The sequence below is a fragment of the Giraffa tippelskirchi genome, chromosome 9 (genome assembly GCF_054371585.1).
Source record: "Giraffa tippelskirchi isolate mGirTip1 chromosome 9, T2T-mGirTip1v1.2.pri, whole genome shotgun sequence".
Lineage (NCBI taxonomy): Eukaryota > Metazoa > Chordata > Mammalia > Artiodactyla > Giraffidae > Giraffa > Giraffa tippelskirchi.
The window spans coordinates 158323337-158342135 of record NC_137283.1 but is presented as its reverse complement, the minus strand read 5'-3'; the positions used below and the strand labels follow the sequence as shown (position 1 = coordinate 158342135).

General features: G+C 43.7%; 1 protein-coding gene and 1 long non-coding RNA gene across 6 annotated transcripts in view; one reads left to right on the top strand and one right to left on the bottom strand.

Annotated features, from left to right (window-relative positions):
• FNDC1 (fibronectin type III domain containing 1) overlaps positions 1 to 18799 on the bottom strand; it is a 111323-nt gene that overhangs the window by 19322 nt on the left and 73202 nt on the right. For 3 of the 5 annotated variants that reach the window (XM_081530182.1, XM_081530181.1, XM_081530183.1), the window contains 5 exons: positions 18666 to 18777; positions 17379 to 17771; positions 6337 to 6405; positions 3899 to 4057; positions 1493 to 1723 (listed from right to left, as the gene is read on the bottom strand). In XM_081530182.1, the coding sequence (XP_081386308.1) occupies positions 1493 to 1723; positions 3899 to 4057; positions 6337 to 6405; positions 17379 to 17771; positions 18666 to 18777 (964 nt within the window). The remainder of the gene's footprint in view (positions 1 to 1492; positions 1724 to 3898; positions 4058 to 6336; positions 6406 to 17378; positions 17772 to 18665; positions 18778 to 18799) is intronic. The other 2 variants (XM_081530185.1, XM_081530184.1) reach the window with 1 other exon arrangement.
• On the top strand, positions 6582 to 10050 carry LOC145521523 (uncharacterized). Its single transcript, XR_014065442.1, has 2 exons — positions 6582 to 6684; positions 8098 to 10050. It is a non-coding gene; the product is annotated as an uncharacterized LOC145521523 (long non-coding RNA).

Genomic DNA, 18799 nt, shown 5'->3' with positions numbered 1-18799 from the left:
TACCCAGGCATTATGTCTTATGTCCTTTACCCTGACTTTTGGGCTGCAGTGCAAACATCATTTAAAAAAAAAAAAAAATTAGCTCTCTGGTTGTGCTTGGGTATTTTTTTCTCATTTTAAGAGATCATACTGGGGACCTAAGGCAAGAACATTAAAAATTTCTAATTCGATGTAGGACACTATCATGGTAGTGACATAATATGTCAAACTCCAACTTATGCCACCATCCCCAGCCCTGAGACACACACACACACACACACACACATTCCTTCCTCTTATATAACTCACTGACCCAAAAGCAATTATTTGCAAAAGATGGGTGTCTATCCAAAGAAAACATTAACTCTTTTCTGTAAGAACTCATCTCAACAAATTTATCCTCAAGTATGTCTTTGGCAGAGTCAAATGAACTCATGAACATCTCACAGACGAAGATCTTGGAGGCTCAAGATCCCTGGGCATTTTTTCCATCACATCCAGTTCCCACCTAAGGAATTCAGGAGCGCCAAGACTGATTTGGCAGCACCGAGCTGACCCAGAAAGAGCCTGAGTCATGACCCCAGGGTTGATCATGACCCCGGGCAGTGCACAATAGGAGCGCTCTCATCACCCATGCTGCAGGAGCTCATCTGGTAAGTGGCTCTGCAGACTCCCTGGCTACTTGCAGGATTACGGGGTCAGAGACCTGAAGATATTTTGTATACGAGGAGAACAAGGTCCAGGGAGAATGAAGTAGCAGCTCCAGTGATACGAACCCATCTGGGACTAAGATTCAGGACTTCTGGCTTCCATCCAGTGCCCTACCAGGTTTCCCTTACTGCTTCTATTTCATCCTTTTAAAAGAAAATATCTGCATTCGTCCATCCAGTTCATCCATGCATCTCTCCATCTAGCTATCTGACCGATCCACCTACCCTGGCACCCTTCCATCATTCATTTCTCCAATCCTTTAATTTATTTATCCATCCATCCTTGCATCCTTGCATCCAGCCATCATCCATTTCTCCATTCCATCCACCCATCCACTCATTTTCCATCCATCCATCCTTGCATCCATCCATCTTTCATTTACTCAACCCATTCATTTATCCATCTATCCATCCATCCATCCATTTTTCATACATCTACCCATCCATCTATTGATCCATCCTTGCATCCATCCATCATTCATTTATCCAGTCCATTCATTTATCCATCCACCCAATTTTCATTTATCTACCCATCCATCCATCCTTGCATCCATCCATCAGCCATTTCTCCAATCCATCCATCCGTTCATTTTCCATCCATCCATCCATCCTTGCATCCATCCACCATTCATTCACTCAATCCACTCATTTATCCATCCACCCACCCATCCATCCATTTTTCATCCATCTACCCATCCATCCATCTTCCACCCATCCACTCATCCATCATCCATTCATCCCTTATTGTCTGTATTTCCCACCTGCAGATCGACAGGAACTCTGAGCACCTGCCTTAGACAAACCTGTTATCACATCTCCTGGGCCGGCTTTGTCCCAGTCCACAATGACAAACGAGTGGCAGCCTTCCACCGCGACCACGGTGATGTTGCGGGGGACATGCTGAGGCGGCACGTCACTCTTCTTCAGGTCATTTGGAATGATTTCATCTAGGCTCTCCACTTGGAAGTGATCCAGAGCATCAGTCAGAGAGCATGGAGCAGACGGGTCTTTATTTAGGTACGTCACGTAAGGAGCTGGAAAAGAACAAAGATACCCAATCGGTTTGCTGAAGGCTTTCTCTGAGGGCAGAAATGTGATGTCTGCTCCATGGAGTAGACCCAACATTCAGTCTCTTTCTGCTAAACATCCGGGGTCATCAGCCCTGAGGCCAAACACAAGTGCACATCCCTAGCTCTCCTGAAAGGATCCACGTATTTATTGTATCTTTCAAGCTGGTGGTTTCAAAAGATCCCATTGCCCCATCAACATCGATGCCCTCATAGTGGTTTTGAAACCTCTCCAAACTACAATTTAATGTCTAATAGAAGTCTGCCACATTCTGCCATTCCTGTGCCCTCAAACTTGGAAAGGTGTGATTGAATCCAACTTGGAGTTCTCTCAACACATTTCATTCCCTAGACCGTCTTGGGACCAGAAGGGAAAAAAAAAACATACACCAGCCAAGATGTACAACCTTAGCCTCAGTCTTGGCTGACCTCCCCTGGGACATCAGGGACTCACATAACCCCCTGGAATGTCCGCACAGGCCAGGCCTGAACAGCCTTCTACAACATTACTGCTCAGGATGATAACAGCGACTCGCATTTATTCCTAGATGCATGATCTCAGCAGATACAAGGACCCCAGGATTAAGACAAGACAAGAACTGATAACCCATGCTCCAGCTGAGCCTACCAGTGCTGAGAAGGAGCCCACAAGACTTTTTATTATATACGCGCTAGAACTTAGAAAAGCCCAGGGATTGGATTTGGGCTTTATACATTCAAGATGCACAAGGGTTCTCAAGTAACAGTTTCTAAAACTTTTTAAACATCCTATTGCATCTCTTCATACAGCCTCTCATTCCCAGTGGCCGTTAGAACTGAAAGCAATTTTTAAGCTCCTCTGTTTTCCAATAATCCGAACAAAATTAGGCGTTTCGAGTTTGTGCATGGATCTGATCAGGAAGTTTGGGGGAGCTGTCTACTGTGCTTTATAAAGTTATAGGTATATGAAAACAGCCAGACAATAGCAAGCCTTTCAGTCTTTGAAGAGGTCTTCGGAACAGCTAATAATAGCACTGAAAGCATTTCAATTTCTGTCATGGAACCACAGAGACAAAAGTCAGAACATTTGGTGAATTCAGCCAGGCCGCGGCTTGCCATGGGCCAGCATTACCACTGGCCTCAGGAATCCTCCTTCCAATTAAGATTCTTATTCTTCAAGTACGAGTAGTTCAGACACTCAATACTACATCTTGGCTGGCGAGAGTTGTTCTTCGCTGATGGCAGAACATTTGTTTTGGAAACGGAAGAGTGTGATATTAGTTTAAGCTGTTGCCTGTCTCCACTCAGTAATAAATTATTTTTTTTCCACTTAGTGATATGTTAATCTGCCTTGTTAGCAAAGTTCATTAAGGGCATGGGAAAAGAAGGCTCCCAAAGGGAATGAAACACAGTTTAGTGACATAGAATTTCTTCCTGAAACTGTTTTAATAACTGAGAAAGAGGAATACAGTCAATTTCCAGATCACAAGTTCTTGAGGCTAATGAAAACTATAGGAAATAACCTCAAGGAAAACAGCTTCAGCTCTTTGAAACTGTAAGATATACTAGTAGCTCAATTCATCAAACTGCTCATCTTTTAGGAAGAAGTTAACAAACAACATGCAGGGGCTTCCCTGGCAGTCTAGAGGCTAAGACTCCACGCTCCCAATGTAGGGGACCTGGGTTTGATACCTGGTCAGGGAACTAGATCCCACATGCCACAGCTAAGACCCAAAGCAGCCTAAATAAATAAGTAAAACAACAAAACAAACAAACAAACAAAACCAATGTGCAGGCAAGGCCTAGTAAAATTCTCATCTCAGAAAAGTTGGCTATAACAAAAATACTTATATTTCCTGGACTTGATTATTAAATATTTCTTACTCTTCATCTACACAAGACAGCCTCTCTAAACTCTGCTCCACTGGATACCAAATGTTCTCCTGTGTGCCTGCTCCCCTGACTTCTGCAGAGAGCAAGTTCATGTTTAGAAAGCATCTAAACAGGACTGATTCACTGACTCACCCGAGTGGAAACGTCACCCTGGGAAAAACCTCTGCTCTAAACGAGCTGCCATGGCCAAACCGAGGGATTTGTTCTTCTCTTCTTCAAAGGATGAAAGCTAAAAACTCACGTTTCTCCGATTAACGAACTTGTACTTACCAACAAAACGTTTCTTCCCAGCCAGATCGAATTCTTCTTCAGGGTAGGAACTGATGGGGCCTTCAGGCGGGATGACAGCGGGCGTGGTGGTGGTGGTGGTGGTGGTGGTGGTGGAGGGCTGGGTGGTGGGCGGCGGCCCCGAGGTCTCAACTTCATAATCTGAAATGGTATAATGGTTTTGTAACTGGGCACGTCCAGAAAAGGGGCACCATGTACCATCAAAAGATACCTTAAGATTGAACAAGACACTGAAGTGTATAGGCACACAAACAGACTTTAGAATAAACTCTGTGCCTGAACAGAATTTGTTGCTAACAAAACAATATCCCCCCCACCCCACCATTTTTCAGTCCTTAGGGAAAAGCAGCTGCAGGTAGAAGAAGGAAAGGAAAAAAATAAAAAAGAAACACACATGACAAGAAAAATGAGATTTTTGGAATCAAAGCTGGACGGACAGAACCTTAGAACTTACCCAGGTTAGCATGCTCCTGTTACTGGTCCATGACCATTCTCTGCCTAAATAATTTTCCCTTTTAAAGCCATAAAAGAGTCACACAAGAAAATAAACCTGATTTTTTAGTGCGTATGGGTTATTTTCTGAGGGGGAGGTGGGACTAATCCTATTGAGAGAACTAATCCATTAACAAAAAAGAAAAGAAAATTCTGCTCCCTTTTCAACAGCTCCAAATCATAGGGTTTTATTTCCAAAGGTGCTAAGAAAACTTCCTTTGCTTTCTCACATCTGCTGTTTTTCTTTCAAGTCTGTTTTTTTTTTTTTTTTTCTAACTGGGGGATTTATTTTCTGGGCTCTAAAATCACTGCAGATGGTGATTGCAGCCATGAAATTAAAAGACGCTTACTCCTTGGAAGGAAAGTTATGACCAACCTAGACAGCATGTTAAAAAGCAGAGACATTACTTTGCCAACAAAGGTCCATCTAGTCAAGGCTATGGTTTTTCCAGTGGTCATGTATGGATGTGAGAGTTGGACTGTGAAGAAAGCTGAGTGCCGAAGAATTGATGCTTTTGGACTGTGGTGTTGGAGAAGACTCTTGAGAGTCCCTTGGACTGCAAGGAGATCCAACCAGTCCATCCTAAAGGAGATCAGTCCTGGGTGTTCATTGGAAGGACTGATGTTGAAGCTGAAACTCCAATACTTTGGCCACCCAATGCAAAGAGCTGACTCATTGGAAAAGACTCTGATGCTGGGAAAGATTGAGGGCAGGAGGAAAAGGGGACAACAGAGGATGAGATGGCTGGATGGCATCATCGACTTGATGGACATGGGTTTGGGTAAACTCCAGGAGCTGGCGATGGACAGGGAGGCCTGGCGTGCTGCAGTTCATGGGGTTGCAAAGAGTCAGACACGACCAAGCGACTGAACTGAACTGAACTGAACTGAAACCACTACATTGAAGATCATGACTGCATCAGAGGTGACATTATTCCCACATTCATGAGTGAAGAGCCTTGCTTGAATCTACAACCAGCAGCAGGCAGACTGAGCACATTAGTGAGGACTGACATCCCAAGTGTCAAAGGCCAGCACTGGGAAGGGGACAAGCTTTCTACGTGAATTTCCTTCAATTTCGGAGGCAATTTACAAAACACAAGAACAACCACAGGGAGGTAAGTATAATCACAGCAGTAATTACTAGGAATGGAGTGATCAGACACGATGCAAAGCAAGCCTCTTCTTCATCTTAGAAACTTCACCTTCACCTGAAAACATTCTGGTTTTTAAAAAACCAGCACATCTACCACATTGCTTTTTGAATGTAATTACAAAAGGAAAGGAAAGAATGAGAGTGAGAAGAGCCAAGAAGGGAAGCTGGAACTCAGTTAAACTAAGTCGTTTTTATTAACACGGATGCGTGGTGCAGGGGTGTTCAGACTAAGTAACTCCAGAATTTACAAAAGAAGGAGGAGAAGGTTTGAGAAGGAGGGAAGGGGGCTTAGGGGTCTTGTCTGGAGGCTCCATCTGTGTGTCAAGCACATAGTTTTCCTCTGGATCAAATTTTTATGGGGCAAGGGGAGGTAGCTTGGAAGCGGAGTACCACCACCCTTCTCTAAGCGTTGCCCTCCAGCCTCAAGTTCTCAGGGAAACAGAAATTGAGACCATCCACTTAGCCCACCTCGGCCTGCCCAGGTGGCTTCCCAGGTGGCTCAGTAGTGATGAATCCACCTGCCATGCCAGAAGGTCACAGGAGACCTGGGTTCAATCCCTGGGTGGAGAAGATCCCCGGGAGAAAGGAATGGCAACCCACTCCAGTATTCTTGCCTGGAGAATTCCATGGACAGAGGAGCCTGGTGGGCTAACAGTCCATGGGGTCACAAAGGGCCAGACACGACTGAGGGACTGTGCACGCACTTGGTAACCAACATCAGATTCTCTAATCAGAAAAGTACCCCCAATAATGTGCTTGGAATCACTCGTACCTTCATCATAGATGACGTACGCCTCTTCCGTGGGCACTGCGGTGTCGGTCTCCAGCCCTGAGAACTCATCTAGGAAGGAGAAGGCAAGGGCAGTCAGCAAATGCCCCAGGCTTTCTTTTCAGCATGGCGCCAAGGGCACGGCGATCCAGCCCCTTGCTGCTTTGCTTCCAGGGAAATAAGCCTCCCCTGCCACGGCTGCCTCAGTTTCCTCAGAACGTTCCAGCCTCAGAACGCAGAGGTGGAACGGAGAGTTTCTCTCCTTTGTGCTCAGGAGGGTGCACTGGAAAAGACACCTCCCCAGAGCTCCCGACCCTCCAGCAGAGGGGGCTCTTCCCGACTTGGGGGGAGGTGAAGAGGGAGGAAGGAGGGAGGGAGGGGGAGGGGGAGGGGGAGGGGAGGGAGGGGGAGGGGAGGGAGGAGGGGGAAGGGGAGAGAGGGGGAGGGGAGGAAGGAGGGGGAAGGGGACGAAGGAGGGGGAAGGGGAGGGAGGGGGAGGGGAGGGGAGGGGAGGGAGGGAAGGGGAGGAAGGAGGGGGAAGGGGAGGGAGGGGGAAGGGGAGGGAGGGGGAGGGGAGGGGAGGGGAGGGAGGGAAGGGGAGGGGAGGGAGGGAAGGGGAGGAAGGAGGGGGAAGGGGAGGGAGGGGGAGGGGAGGGGAGGGAGGGGAGGGGAGGGAGGGAAGGGGAGGAGGGCAGGCCTGAGAACAGACATCCTCTGAAGGCAGGGAACTCCTTTGTTCGTGGCCTTTGGTGGCTCAGACGGTAGATAATCTGCCGGCAAGGCTGGAGGCCCAGGTTCGATCCCAGGGTGGGGAAGATCCCACGGAGAAGGGAATGGCTACCCACTCCAGTATTCTCGCCTGGAGAACTCCATGGACAGAGGGGCCTGAAGAGCTGCAAGTCGGTAGGGTCGCAAAGAGTCGGACACAACTGAGACTCACACTTTGATTTTTCACTCTCTCTCCATCCCCTGATCTTGCTGCTCACATGTTCCAGGTGGCCTCCTGCCTCTCTTCTGTTCTATTCTGGCTTCGCTGCTCCCTCTAAGCTTCCATCCCCTCTCAGTGACTCGGGAGCTAAATCTGTAATGATTAGAACTTCTTAACTTGCCTATGAAGTTTGGAAATAATATTCCAATGATTACAAACATCTCTTTACAAACAAGTTGGATTTTACTTATAAAGTCACTAGATCTGCTGTGACTACAGAATTATCCTATACATGCAATCTGTAGACTTTTATATGTGATTTTTTTTAATCCACCAGGAAGCCCTAATTATAAGAACCATTGTTCAAACGACTATTATTAATGGCTTCCCAGGTGGCTCAGCAGTAAAGAATCCACCTGCAGTTCAGGGGACGCAGGAGACGTGGGCTTGATCCCTGAGTCAGGAAGATCCCCTGAATGAAAAAATGGCATCTCACTCCAGTATTCTTGCCTGAGAAATCCCATGGAAAGAGGAGCCTGGAGGATTACAGTACATGAAGTGAAATGAAAGTCACTCAGTTGTGTCCGACTCTTTGCCACCCCATGGACTACACAGTCCATGGAATTCTCCAGGCCAGAATACTGGAGTGGGTAGCCATTCCCTTCTCCAGGGGATCTTCCCAACCCAGGGACCAAACCCAGGTCTCCCGCATTGCAGGCAGATTCTTTACCAGCTGAACCATCAGGGAAGCCCAAGAATACTAGAGTGAGTAGCCTATCCCTTCTCCAGCGGATCTTCCTGACCCAGGAATTGAACTGGGATCTCTTGCATTGCAGGCGGATTCTTTACCAGCTGAGCTACTAGGGAAGCTCTTACAGTCCATAGGGGTCGCCAAAGAGTCGGACACAACTTAGTGACTAAAAACAACAACAAAACTGGTAAGAGAATGGATGAAAACTTGGTTCAAAAAAGTGAGTGATTGAAGCAAAAAAGTTTTTTGCCTCCACGAGCTGGGTACTGCTTTAAGCAGAAGCTGTTTTGGGAAGATGGGAGGAAATCCATACATGACTACTCTGCTGGGGGAGACAGATGCAGCTGAAAAAGGAGATCCTTTCTCTGCAGTTGGTGAAATATTGAGGCAAAAGATTTCCTAATTCAAAAAAAAGTTCAGAAGAATTTCTTCGTTTGACCTGAAGCCACAGCAAATTATACAGAACTCTCAATCCAAGGCACACTTAAGAGGCAGAGAGGGTGAGTGAGGAGACAGGAAGCAGGAAGTAGGGTGTATCACATGCCTTCAGGGCATCGGGCACTGTCAAGTATATATTGTTTGAGTTAATCCTCACATAAATCTCCAAATACGTGGGAGATCTCCACTTCTCAGCCAAGGACACCAAGGATTTATAACATGCCTGGAGTCACACAGCTGGTAAAGGACCAAGAGCTGAAACAGAACTGAACTACAAGGCCTTGGCTCCAAAGACTTTATACTTCATCAAACTGCCTCCACTGTTTAGAAGTTGGACAAACCAGTCTTTTGCTTGTAAACCTTCAGGCGCTTCATTAGAATCATCATTCTGCAGCATAATGAAGGGGGAATTGAAATAGAAAAGTATATAAACCCCCTTGACTAAAAAATTACAAGCACCAATTTTGAATTTTGTTTATTGCTAGGAAATAACTGATCATTCCCCTGAAATATTCCAATAGAATCCTTCTATTAGGCTTTTTTGAGCCTACTTCGAATAACTTCATGAATCTGAGCACTGCCAGAAAAACTCCACCAGCAGAGGACAATGGTGACCTTGCCTTGCCTGTCCGGCCCCTCTGGGATCGAAGGGAAAAGCCCCGTAGACACCATGGAGGTGGTGATGCTGGGTGTGTTCTGACGTGGCCAGCAAATGTCATCAAAGAGAGGTTGTAAAAGATCCACCCTTCAGGATGGGCATTTTGAGAATAACGATTAGACAAGATTTTTTTTTTTTTTCAGTTCATTCCAATGTCAATATGCTTGGATCCAAGAGGAATTACTTCTGGGCTGGTTTAAATCAGAGTTTTCAAGTTCACACCACCTAACATTTGGGGTTATCTTGCTGTTGTTTTCCATGACACCATTTTCTTTCCCTTGTCTATTAACTTTCAAGAACGTAGTCCTGTTGTGGCTTATTATCAACTCAGATTCATTTCATTTCATTATTATTTTTAGTCAGGTCAAAATGAATAAATTGTACAATTGTTGCAGCCCAGTGTGAATGAGAAAGGGTCTCCTCCATGGATTCCTGATACTAAGTACAATTAGTAAGTACAATTCCTTAAGGAGCTGCAGCACTTTGGTCCAGCACCAGACCACAGAAACCACGCCTTTCACCTGTGAACTTGGATCACTTCTTGAGACGAGTGACAGTTGAGCGTTCTGGCAAAAGTAAACATCCTACTGAGTGATTTAGTGCTCCTTTTTTTGTTTTAAAACCAAATAAAGTCAGAGATAATTTGTCTAAAATAGCACCATCTTGATTCCAAGTCAAAGAAACTTCCAGATGTAATGAAACAGATTTACTTTTTTTTGGAAAAGCTGACCCTCAGAATTTGCCCCACCTGAATGCCAATTTGGAGTATCTGGAACTACATATAACTGAATGTTTTTAAGCCAAACCAAAATTGATGTCAAAAGCTTCCACCTCTTCACATAAAAGTAGCAGCCAGCCACCAACCATGTGGTACAGTTTATATATGTATATTTTTTGAGTGGTTTTATCCAAACGGTCATGAAATAAAAAGAGAGTACAAAATGTTTGGGTCTTAGTTCCAGAGATACTTTTAAAAAAAACTGTTAAAGTAGATTCTCATTAAAAGTTTGGAGAGAAGGTAAATTATAGTCATTTGAAACCCAAGGATATTTGCAAATTATTTGGTTGGTCCAACTCAAGTGAACTTTCAATTATTCTCTTTGTATTTTCTGTCTTGCGAGTGAGCTGTGGCAGGAGGGAACTGTTTTCCATAATGACTGATGTTCTTCTAAAACATGCCCCACGGTAGTGTTACAAATTGTTGAAGATGTTCAGCTGGCTCATAACATTTCCAAACACACACGATATCATCAGATCTGCTGTCAAAATGGAACCTGAAAAACAAGGATCACTGGTAAAAAGACTTCTCAAAAGACTTTCTAACTTCTCCATTAGAAAACAGAGCACGCCTATGGCTTAGGGTATGGTTTAGATATCCAAAGATGCATTATTGGGTACCACAAGGAATCTGAGATGAAGCAGAGGACACTGTCTCTACTGCAAGGAGTTTATTACTTAATAGAAAAGTCATAGCAAGCCAAAAATTATGCATGTGTGTGTGTATGTGTGTGTGTGTGTGTGTGTGTGTGTGTGTGTGTGTAAAGAGAGAAAGGGCGTCAATACACTGGAAATAAACATATAATATGCATCTGTGCATACAGGAATATGTATAACTATGGTATCTATAAAAAATGCTTTAATTACTGAATAATTTAATGACACAAGGTTATTCCCAGAACACTGTTAAAGCAGCGTTTTCAAGGAAAAGAGAGAATTGATATAACCAGGATAGGCAAGACTAAGATATCTGAAAAGATGATTTTTAAAATTGGAGGGCTAGAAATCTAAATGCTCATCAGCAGAGGAATGGATTAAAAAAAAAGATGTGGTACATATATATAATGGAATATTACTCAGTGATTAAAAAGCATGAAATCCTGCAGTTTGCAGCAACATCAATAGACCTGGAGAGTGTCATACCCAGTGAAGTAAGTCAGGTAGAGAAGGAGACACATTGTATAACATCCCTTATGTGTGGGATCTAAAAAGAAATGATACAAATGAACTTACAAATGATTCAAAGGGAAGGGATAGTTAGGGAGCTTGGGATGGTCATGTACACACTGCTATAGTTATTAATACAATGGATAACCAACAGGGACTTATCAGACAGCACATGGAACTCTGCTCAATGTTGTGTGCCAGCCTGCATGGGAGGGGGTTTTGGGAGACTTTGGACACACGTACATGTATGGCTGAGTCCCTTCGCTGATCACCTGAAACCACCACAACATTATTAAATGGCTATACTCCGATATAAAATAAAAGTTCAAAAAAAAATTGGAGAGCTAGAAACAAAAAGTTAGGACTTTGCCAACAGAAGGTAATGACAAACAGTTGGCTAGATGGGGGCTGAGAAGGGGAGTCTCAGAAGGGCAGGTATTCTCACAGTGATCATAGCAGAGGTTCTAAGTCAGCATCCTTACAACAATTTCGGGTGACTAGGCTGCAAAGTGTCATGGCCAAAATGTGCTTGGTAAAAAGCACATGTGTGTACACATGGAACCCCAGCACCTGTGAGTGTGCATTGTAGACTGAACTACAGTTGTCCCTTGGTGTACACGGGGAATTGGCCCAGAAGCCCCTGCAAATACCAAAATCCACGGACACTCAAGTCCCTCCTATAAAATAGTGTAGTACAGGGAATCCAAGCTACGATGGCTAGAATGAAAAAAAACAGATAATAACAAGTGCTGGTGAAGATGGAGAGAAACTGGACGCCTTATGCATTTCTGTCAGGGAATGAAAACAGTGAAGCTGCTATAGACAACAGTTTGATGCTTCCTCAAAAAGTTAAAGACAAAGAAAATATCATATATTAACATATATATATGAAATCTAGAAAAATGATACTGATGAACCTATTTGCAGGACAGGAATAAAGACACAGACATAGAGAACAGACTTATGGACACAGTAGGGGAAGGAGAGGGTAGGATGAATTGAGAGGGTAGCACTGAAACATATGCACTATCACATGTAAAACAGAGAGCTAGTGGGAACCTGCTGCGTTATACAGGGAGCTCAGCTTGGTACTCTGTGATAACCCAGCGAGGCAGGATGGGGTGGGAGGTTGGGGGAAAGGTTCAAAAGGGGGAGGACGTATGTATGATTCACACTGTTGTATGGCAGAAACCAATACAACATTGCAAAGCAATTATCCTCCCATTAAAATTTTTAAAAAATAGTAGGGAAAAAAGTTAAACACAGAGTTACCAATCAACACAACAACTCTACACAGGAAAATTAAAAACAGATATTTAAAAGAAAAAAAATGTACACAAATGTTCACAGCAGCATTATTCATAATAGACAAAAGGTAGAAACAACCCAAATGTCCACCAACCGATAAATGGATAAAATGTGGCCTTTCCACACAATGGAGTATTAGTCAGCAATAAAAGGAAAGCAGTACAGACAACTTGAAAACAAATTATGCTAAGTGAAAGAAGCCAGACACAAAAGGACACATTTCACATGGGATTCCATTTACACAAAATGTCCAGAACAGACAAATAGAGAGATAGAAAGGAGATGAACAGTTCCCGGAGCTGGGAGGAGCAGGAATGGAGGGCGACTACTAATGAGTAAAAGGTTTGTTCACGGGGTGAAGAAAATATTCTGGAACTTGATAACGGTGATAGTTGCACAACTTCATGAATACGCTAAACTTTCTGTACACTTTAAAAGGGTGAAAACTATTCAATATCACAGTAATCCAAATATATGTCCCGACCAGTAACACCGAAGAAGCTGAAGTTGAACGGTTCTGTGAAGACCTACAAGACCTTCTAGAACTAACACCCAAAAAAGATGTCCTTTTCATAATACGGGACTGGAGTGCAAAAGTAGGAAGTCAAGAAACACCTGGCGTAACAGGCAAATTTGGCCTTGGAGTACAGAATGAAGCAGGGCAAAGGCTAATAATAGAGTTTTGCCAAGAGAATGCACTGGTCATAGCAAACACCCTCTTCCAACAACACAAGAGAAGACTCTACACACAGACATCACCAGATGGTCAACACCAAAATCAGATTGATTATATTCTTTGCAGCCAAAGATGGAGAAGCTCTATACAGTCAGTAAAAACAAGACCGGGAGCTGACTGTGGCTCAGATCATGAACTGCTTATTGCCAAATTCAGATTTAAGTTGAAGAAAGTAGGGAAAACCACTAGACCATTCAGGTATGACCTAGATCAAATCCCTTATGAGTATACAGTAGAAGTGACAAATAGATTTAAGGGACTAGATCTGATAGACAGAGTGCCTGATGAACTATGGACAGAGGTTCGTGACATTGTACAGGAGACAGGGATCAAGAAAATCCCCATGGAAAAGAAATGCAAAAAAGCAAAATGGCTGTCTGAGGAGGCCTTACAGATAGCTGGGAAGAGAAGAGAAGCAAAAAGCAAAGGATAAAAGGAAAGATATTCCCATCTGAATGCAGAGTTCCAAAGAATAGCAAGGAGAGATAAGAAAGCCTTCCTCAGCGATCAGTGCAAACAAATAGAGGAAAACAACAGATTGGGAAAGACTAGAGATCTCCTCAAGAACATTAGAGATAACAAAGGAACATTTCATGCAAAGATAGGCTCGATAAAGGACAGAAATGGTATGGACCTAACAGAAGCAGAAGATATTAAGAAGAGGTGGCAAGAATACACAGAAGAACTGTACAAAAAAGATCTTCACGACCCAGATAATCATGATGATGTGATCACTCACCTAGAGCCAGACATCCTGGAATGTGAAGTCAAATGGGCCTTAGAAAGCTTCACTATGAACAAAGCTAGTGGAGGTGATGGAATTCCAGTTGAGCTATTTCAAATCCTCAAAGATGATGCTGTGAAAGTGCTGCACTCGATATGCCAGCAAATTTGGAAAACTCAGCAGTGGCCACAGGACTGGAAGAGGTCAGTCTTCAGTCCAATCGCAAAGAAAGGAAATGCCAAAGAATGCTCAAACTACCGCACAATTGCACTCATCTCACATTCTAGTAAAGTAATGCTCAAAATTCTCCAAGCCAGGCTTCAGCAATACATGAACCGTGAACTTCCAGATGTACAAGCTGGTTTTAGAAAAGGCAGAGTAACCAGAGATCAAATTGCCAACATCCGATGGATCATCGAAAAAGCAAGAGAGTTCCAGAAAAACATCTATTTCTGCTTTATTGACTATGCCAAAGCCTTTGACTGTGTGGATCACAATAAACTGTGGAAAATTCTGAAAGAGATGGGAATACCAGACCATCTGACCTGTCTCTTGAGAAACCTGTATGCAGGTCAGGAAACAACAGTTAGAACTGGACATGGAACAACAGACTGGTTCCAAATAGGAAAAGGAGTACATCAAGGCTGTATATCGTCACCCTGCTTATTTAACTTATATGCAGAGTACATCATGAGAAATGCTGGGCTGGAAGAAACACAAGCTGGAATCAAGACTGCCAGGAGAAATATCAATAACCTCAGATATGCAGATGACACCACCCTTATGGCAGAAAGTGAAGAAGAACTAAAGAGCCTCTTGATGAAAGTGAAAGAGGAGAGTGAAAAAGTTGGCTTAAAGCTCAACGTTCAGAAAACTAACATCATGGCATCTGGTCCCATCACTTCATGGGAAATAGATGGGGAAACAGTGGAAACAGTGTCAGACTTTATTTTTGGGGGCTCCAAAATCACTGCTGATGGTGATTGCAGCCATGAAATTAAAAGATGCTTACTCCTTGGAAGGAAGGTTATGGCCAACCTAGATAGCATATTTAAAAGCAGAGACATTACTTTGCCAACAAAAGTCCATCTAGTCAAGGCTATGGTTTTTCCAGTGGTCATGTATGGATGTGAGAGTTGGATGGTGAAGAAAGCTGAGCACTGCAGAATTGATGCTTTTGAACTGTGGTGTTGGAGAAGACTCTTGAGAGTCTCTTGGACTGCAAGGAGATCCAATCAATCCATCCTAAAGGAGATCAATCCTGGGTGTTCATTGGAAGGACTGATGTTGAAGCTGAAACTCCAATACTTTGGCCACCTCATGCAAAGAGTTGACTCATTGGAAAAGACCCTAATGCTGGGTAGGATTGGGGACAGGAGGAGAAGGGGACGACAGAGGATGAGATGGTTGGATGGCATCACTGACTCGATGGACATGGGTTTGGGCAGACTCTGGGAGTTGGTGATGGACAGAGAGGCCTGGCGTGCTGAAATTCATGGGGTTGCAAAGAGTCGGACACGACTGAGTGACTTAACTGAACTGATGGCATGTGATTTTTGTGTCAAGAAAGCTATTATTAAAGTTGTTTTTCATAAATAGAAACAACTATGATTAGAAATAATATTAGGAAGAAAATATTTAATGAAATTGTTAGTGGAGCAGCAGAAATGAAAAAGGAAGGTAAGCCGTAGTGAAGTATTTTTAAATAATAAATTGTAGACATATAATTAAGATATATCGTTCTCCCTGAATTTAACTTTTTCAAAGACTTTGTCCTTATTTTCAAAATGCTGTCTAGAGGTAAACTATTACTAACCATTAGACACTAATTTGGCTTAGGCTAGGCTATCAGACAAAGGCACAGGAGTAAAGTAAAAAAAAGATTCATCTCTATCATGATTTGCAAAGAAAAGAAGAAACAAAAATATCAAGAATCTGACTTTCATGGCAACTGAAAGTCCAAAATTACAAAGTAAATGAAAAGAAATGAAAAGACCTACATAAAAGCAAAAAGAAAATGTAAAATATTAATAATAATAGTAGTAGTAATTAGAACTAAATCCAAACAGCCACTCTTCTGTTTACAACCTATTAGTAAAGAAATATCTGTTCTAATACTTCAATTAAAAAATAGCCACATCAATGTATGCTGAAGAGGTCAAGGAAAGTACAAGATATTTTCATACCAGAAACCCAAAGGTAAATTCAAATTTGTACTCACTTTTAATTGGTGGTTTGAGAATTTTCTTCCCAATCGTCCTCTTCAGTATGTTCCTGTTCTTTGATGTGAGTTTTTCAGACACGTCAGATGTTCCTGTTCATTTGGAACTTTTTCACGGAAAGACTAACTTCAAACAGAATTCTCAATTTGGAGACAGCATTCACGTTCAGACTGATTGAGTTTGAATGATGGTGTGCTATGAATTCAGGGCATGTGTGTGATTCCTGAAATGAAGGGTCTTCACTCTGCATTAGCTTAAAAAGACAGAAGCTTTACAGCCTGCATGGCAATTCATTTCAACCTGAGGGAAAGGAGATGAATTTGCCTTCTGGAGCCTGAGGCAAATACAGATGACCTCCCCCCAAGCAGTGTGAACAGGGACAAGCAGAGAAGATAGCATCTCGGCTCCACCGTGACTTGGCCCAGAGTGTCCCCAGGTTCTGTCCTTTAGGGGAGCAACGGAGGGGAAGGTCTCAGTAAGAAGATCCAGCAGGGACACAGGACAGCTGCGACCGTGTGTCCCAGATCGGGAAAGGGCTCAGTCTTAGCCAGTGGACAGCCCTGCTGCTGTGAGAGCCAAGCCACATAAGCATAAGCATTTTCCAAAGGGAAAGAAGTGAAAGTGAAAGTGTTAGTCACTCAGTCACGTCTGACTCTTTGCAACCCCACGGACTGTAGCCCGCCAGGCTCCTAGGTCCATGGAATTCTCCAGGCAAGAATGTTGGAGTGGGTTGCCATTCCCTTCTCCAGGGGATCTTCCTGACCCAGGGATCAAACCCAGGTCTCCTGCACTGCAGGCAGATTTGTTACCATCTCAGGGATTGCTGTTCAAATGTGCTTGGGAAATACTATTATTCTTAGAAATTCACAATGAGACTATTCAGTGGTGGAAGTCCAACAGTCAGAAATTCCTTTAACTTTGTCTAAATCACATAGCTAATCACAGAACCTTTTTTCTAAATTATTATTATAACAAGTACTAATCTACTAATGGAAATGGCAATCCACTCCAGCATTCTTGCCCGGGGAATCCCATGGACAGCGGAGCCTGGAGGGCTACAGACCATAGGGTCGCAAAGAATCAGACATGACTAAAGCAACACAATCTACAAATATCTTGTGGAATACACTTTGGGAAACACTGGTCCAAACTAACAGTGTCTCATGTTTCAGACAAATTTTTGACTCGGGTGGGGACAAGGGTTTCCAGATAAAACAGAGGAAGCCCACTTAGATTTGAAGATGTACACCTCACTCACCGCACCCAGCAGGCTCTGCAACCCCCCTCTGAAATGCCACTCTACCACGTGAGTTATCAACAGAACGAAGATGGTTACCTTCCTCAGGGTAGCACTCCGGGACCCCACGTGAGCCCATTATGAGGTTGCCATCTTCGTCATGCCGTTCCACGGTCCCAGGGGGACAGGTGGGGGTGGGGGTTGTGGGCTCCGGGGTGGTGGTGGTTGTCTGGGTTGTGGTTCGGGTGGTCGTTGGGCGAGTGGTGGTAGTGGTTGGCCGAGGGGTCGTGGTGGGCCGAGGGGTCGTGGTGGTGGGTCTTGTGGTTGTGATGGGGGCACGGGTGGTTGTTTTGATGACCTCCAAGCCCACAAGGGGCTTGCCTCCAAGACTCAAAATGGGCTTATCCTGGGCACTGGCCAAGGGTTTGGCATGGCGCCCCTGTCCAAAGAGTGGGAGGCCATCGGGGCTCACCACGGGAGTCCCTCCCAGATCTGAAACAAAATCAAACAAAAGCTATGCAGCCAGGTGAAACAATCCAGGGAAGTAAAAAAACAAGTGGAAAGTATCTTCTCAATGTCTTATATTTTAATCAATAAAAGGCAAAGAAATAATGAAAAGGATACCAGCTGAGGTCACAGTACCTGCTACTATCCAGAAACTTCTGGGCTTTTTATATTGTTCATTACTCTGTACTAGCTTATAAAAGTATATAAATACCTCATTGCTATGCCCCATTACCTGCAATAACTCTAAGTCTCTAGGAAGGAAAGTGATTCTTTCCCCATCCTTATTCTTACCACTATGGACTTAAGTGTTACTTTGGACCAGTGGTAGCAAAGATATTCTGCAAAGAGCCAGAGAGTAAACATTTTAAGCTTTGTGTTGCCACTATTCAACTCTGCCACTACAGAACAAAAAACATAGACAGTACACCAATAAATGCATGTTTCTGTGTTCCAAGAAAACTCTGTGTATGGAGAGTGAAATATGAATGTAATATAATCTTCACATGCCACAAATATTATTCTATGATTTTTTTGGCAATCATTTAAAAATGTAAAAGCTATTCTGAGCTCACAGGCTATACAAAAACAGGCAGCAGGCAGGATTTGGCTTTAGAAGTGGTGTTGCTGAAGTCTGCTCTGGACTGCCCAATCCCAAGAATGAAGTCAAGAGCCACCTCCTCTAGAGGGTGGAGTCTGTAGGAAGACGGTTGGATCAGGGAAGAAGCTAAGCTCCACCCCTTCCGAGGCACCTCGTCTCCACATGGTTAATGTAACTGGACCAAGGGCCCCATTAAAAATGAGGAGGAGGAGGAAGAGAGAAGTTGCTACCCTTCAGATAACTCAGGGCACTTTTGTTCCATGAGAACCATTCTCACTTACCCACAATGGTTCGACCATCTCCTCCTAGTTTAATCCGGAGAGGATTTCCTTGTGAATCTTGTAGGTACCTTCCTTCTGTGTTCAATACTAACCCACGATCAAGATCCACGACCTAAATCCATGACACAGATTAA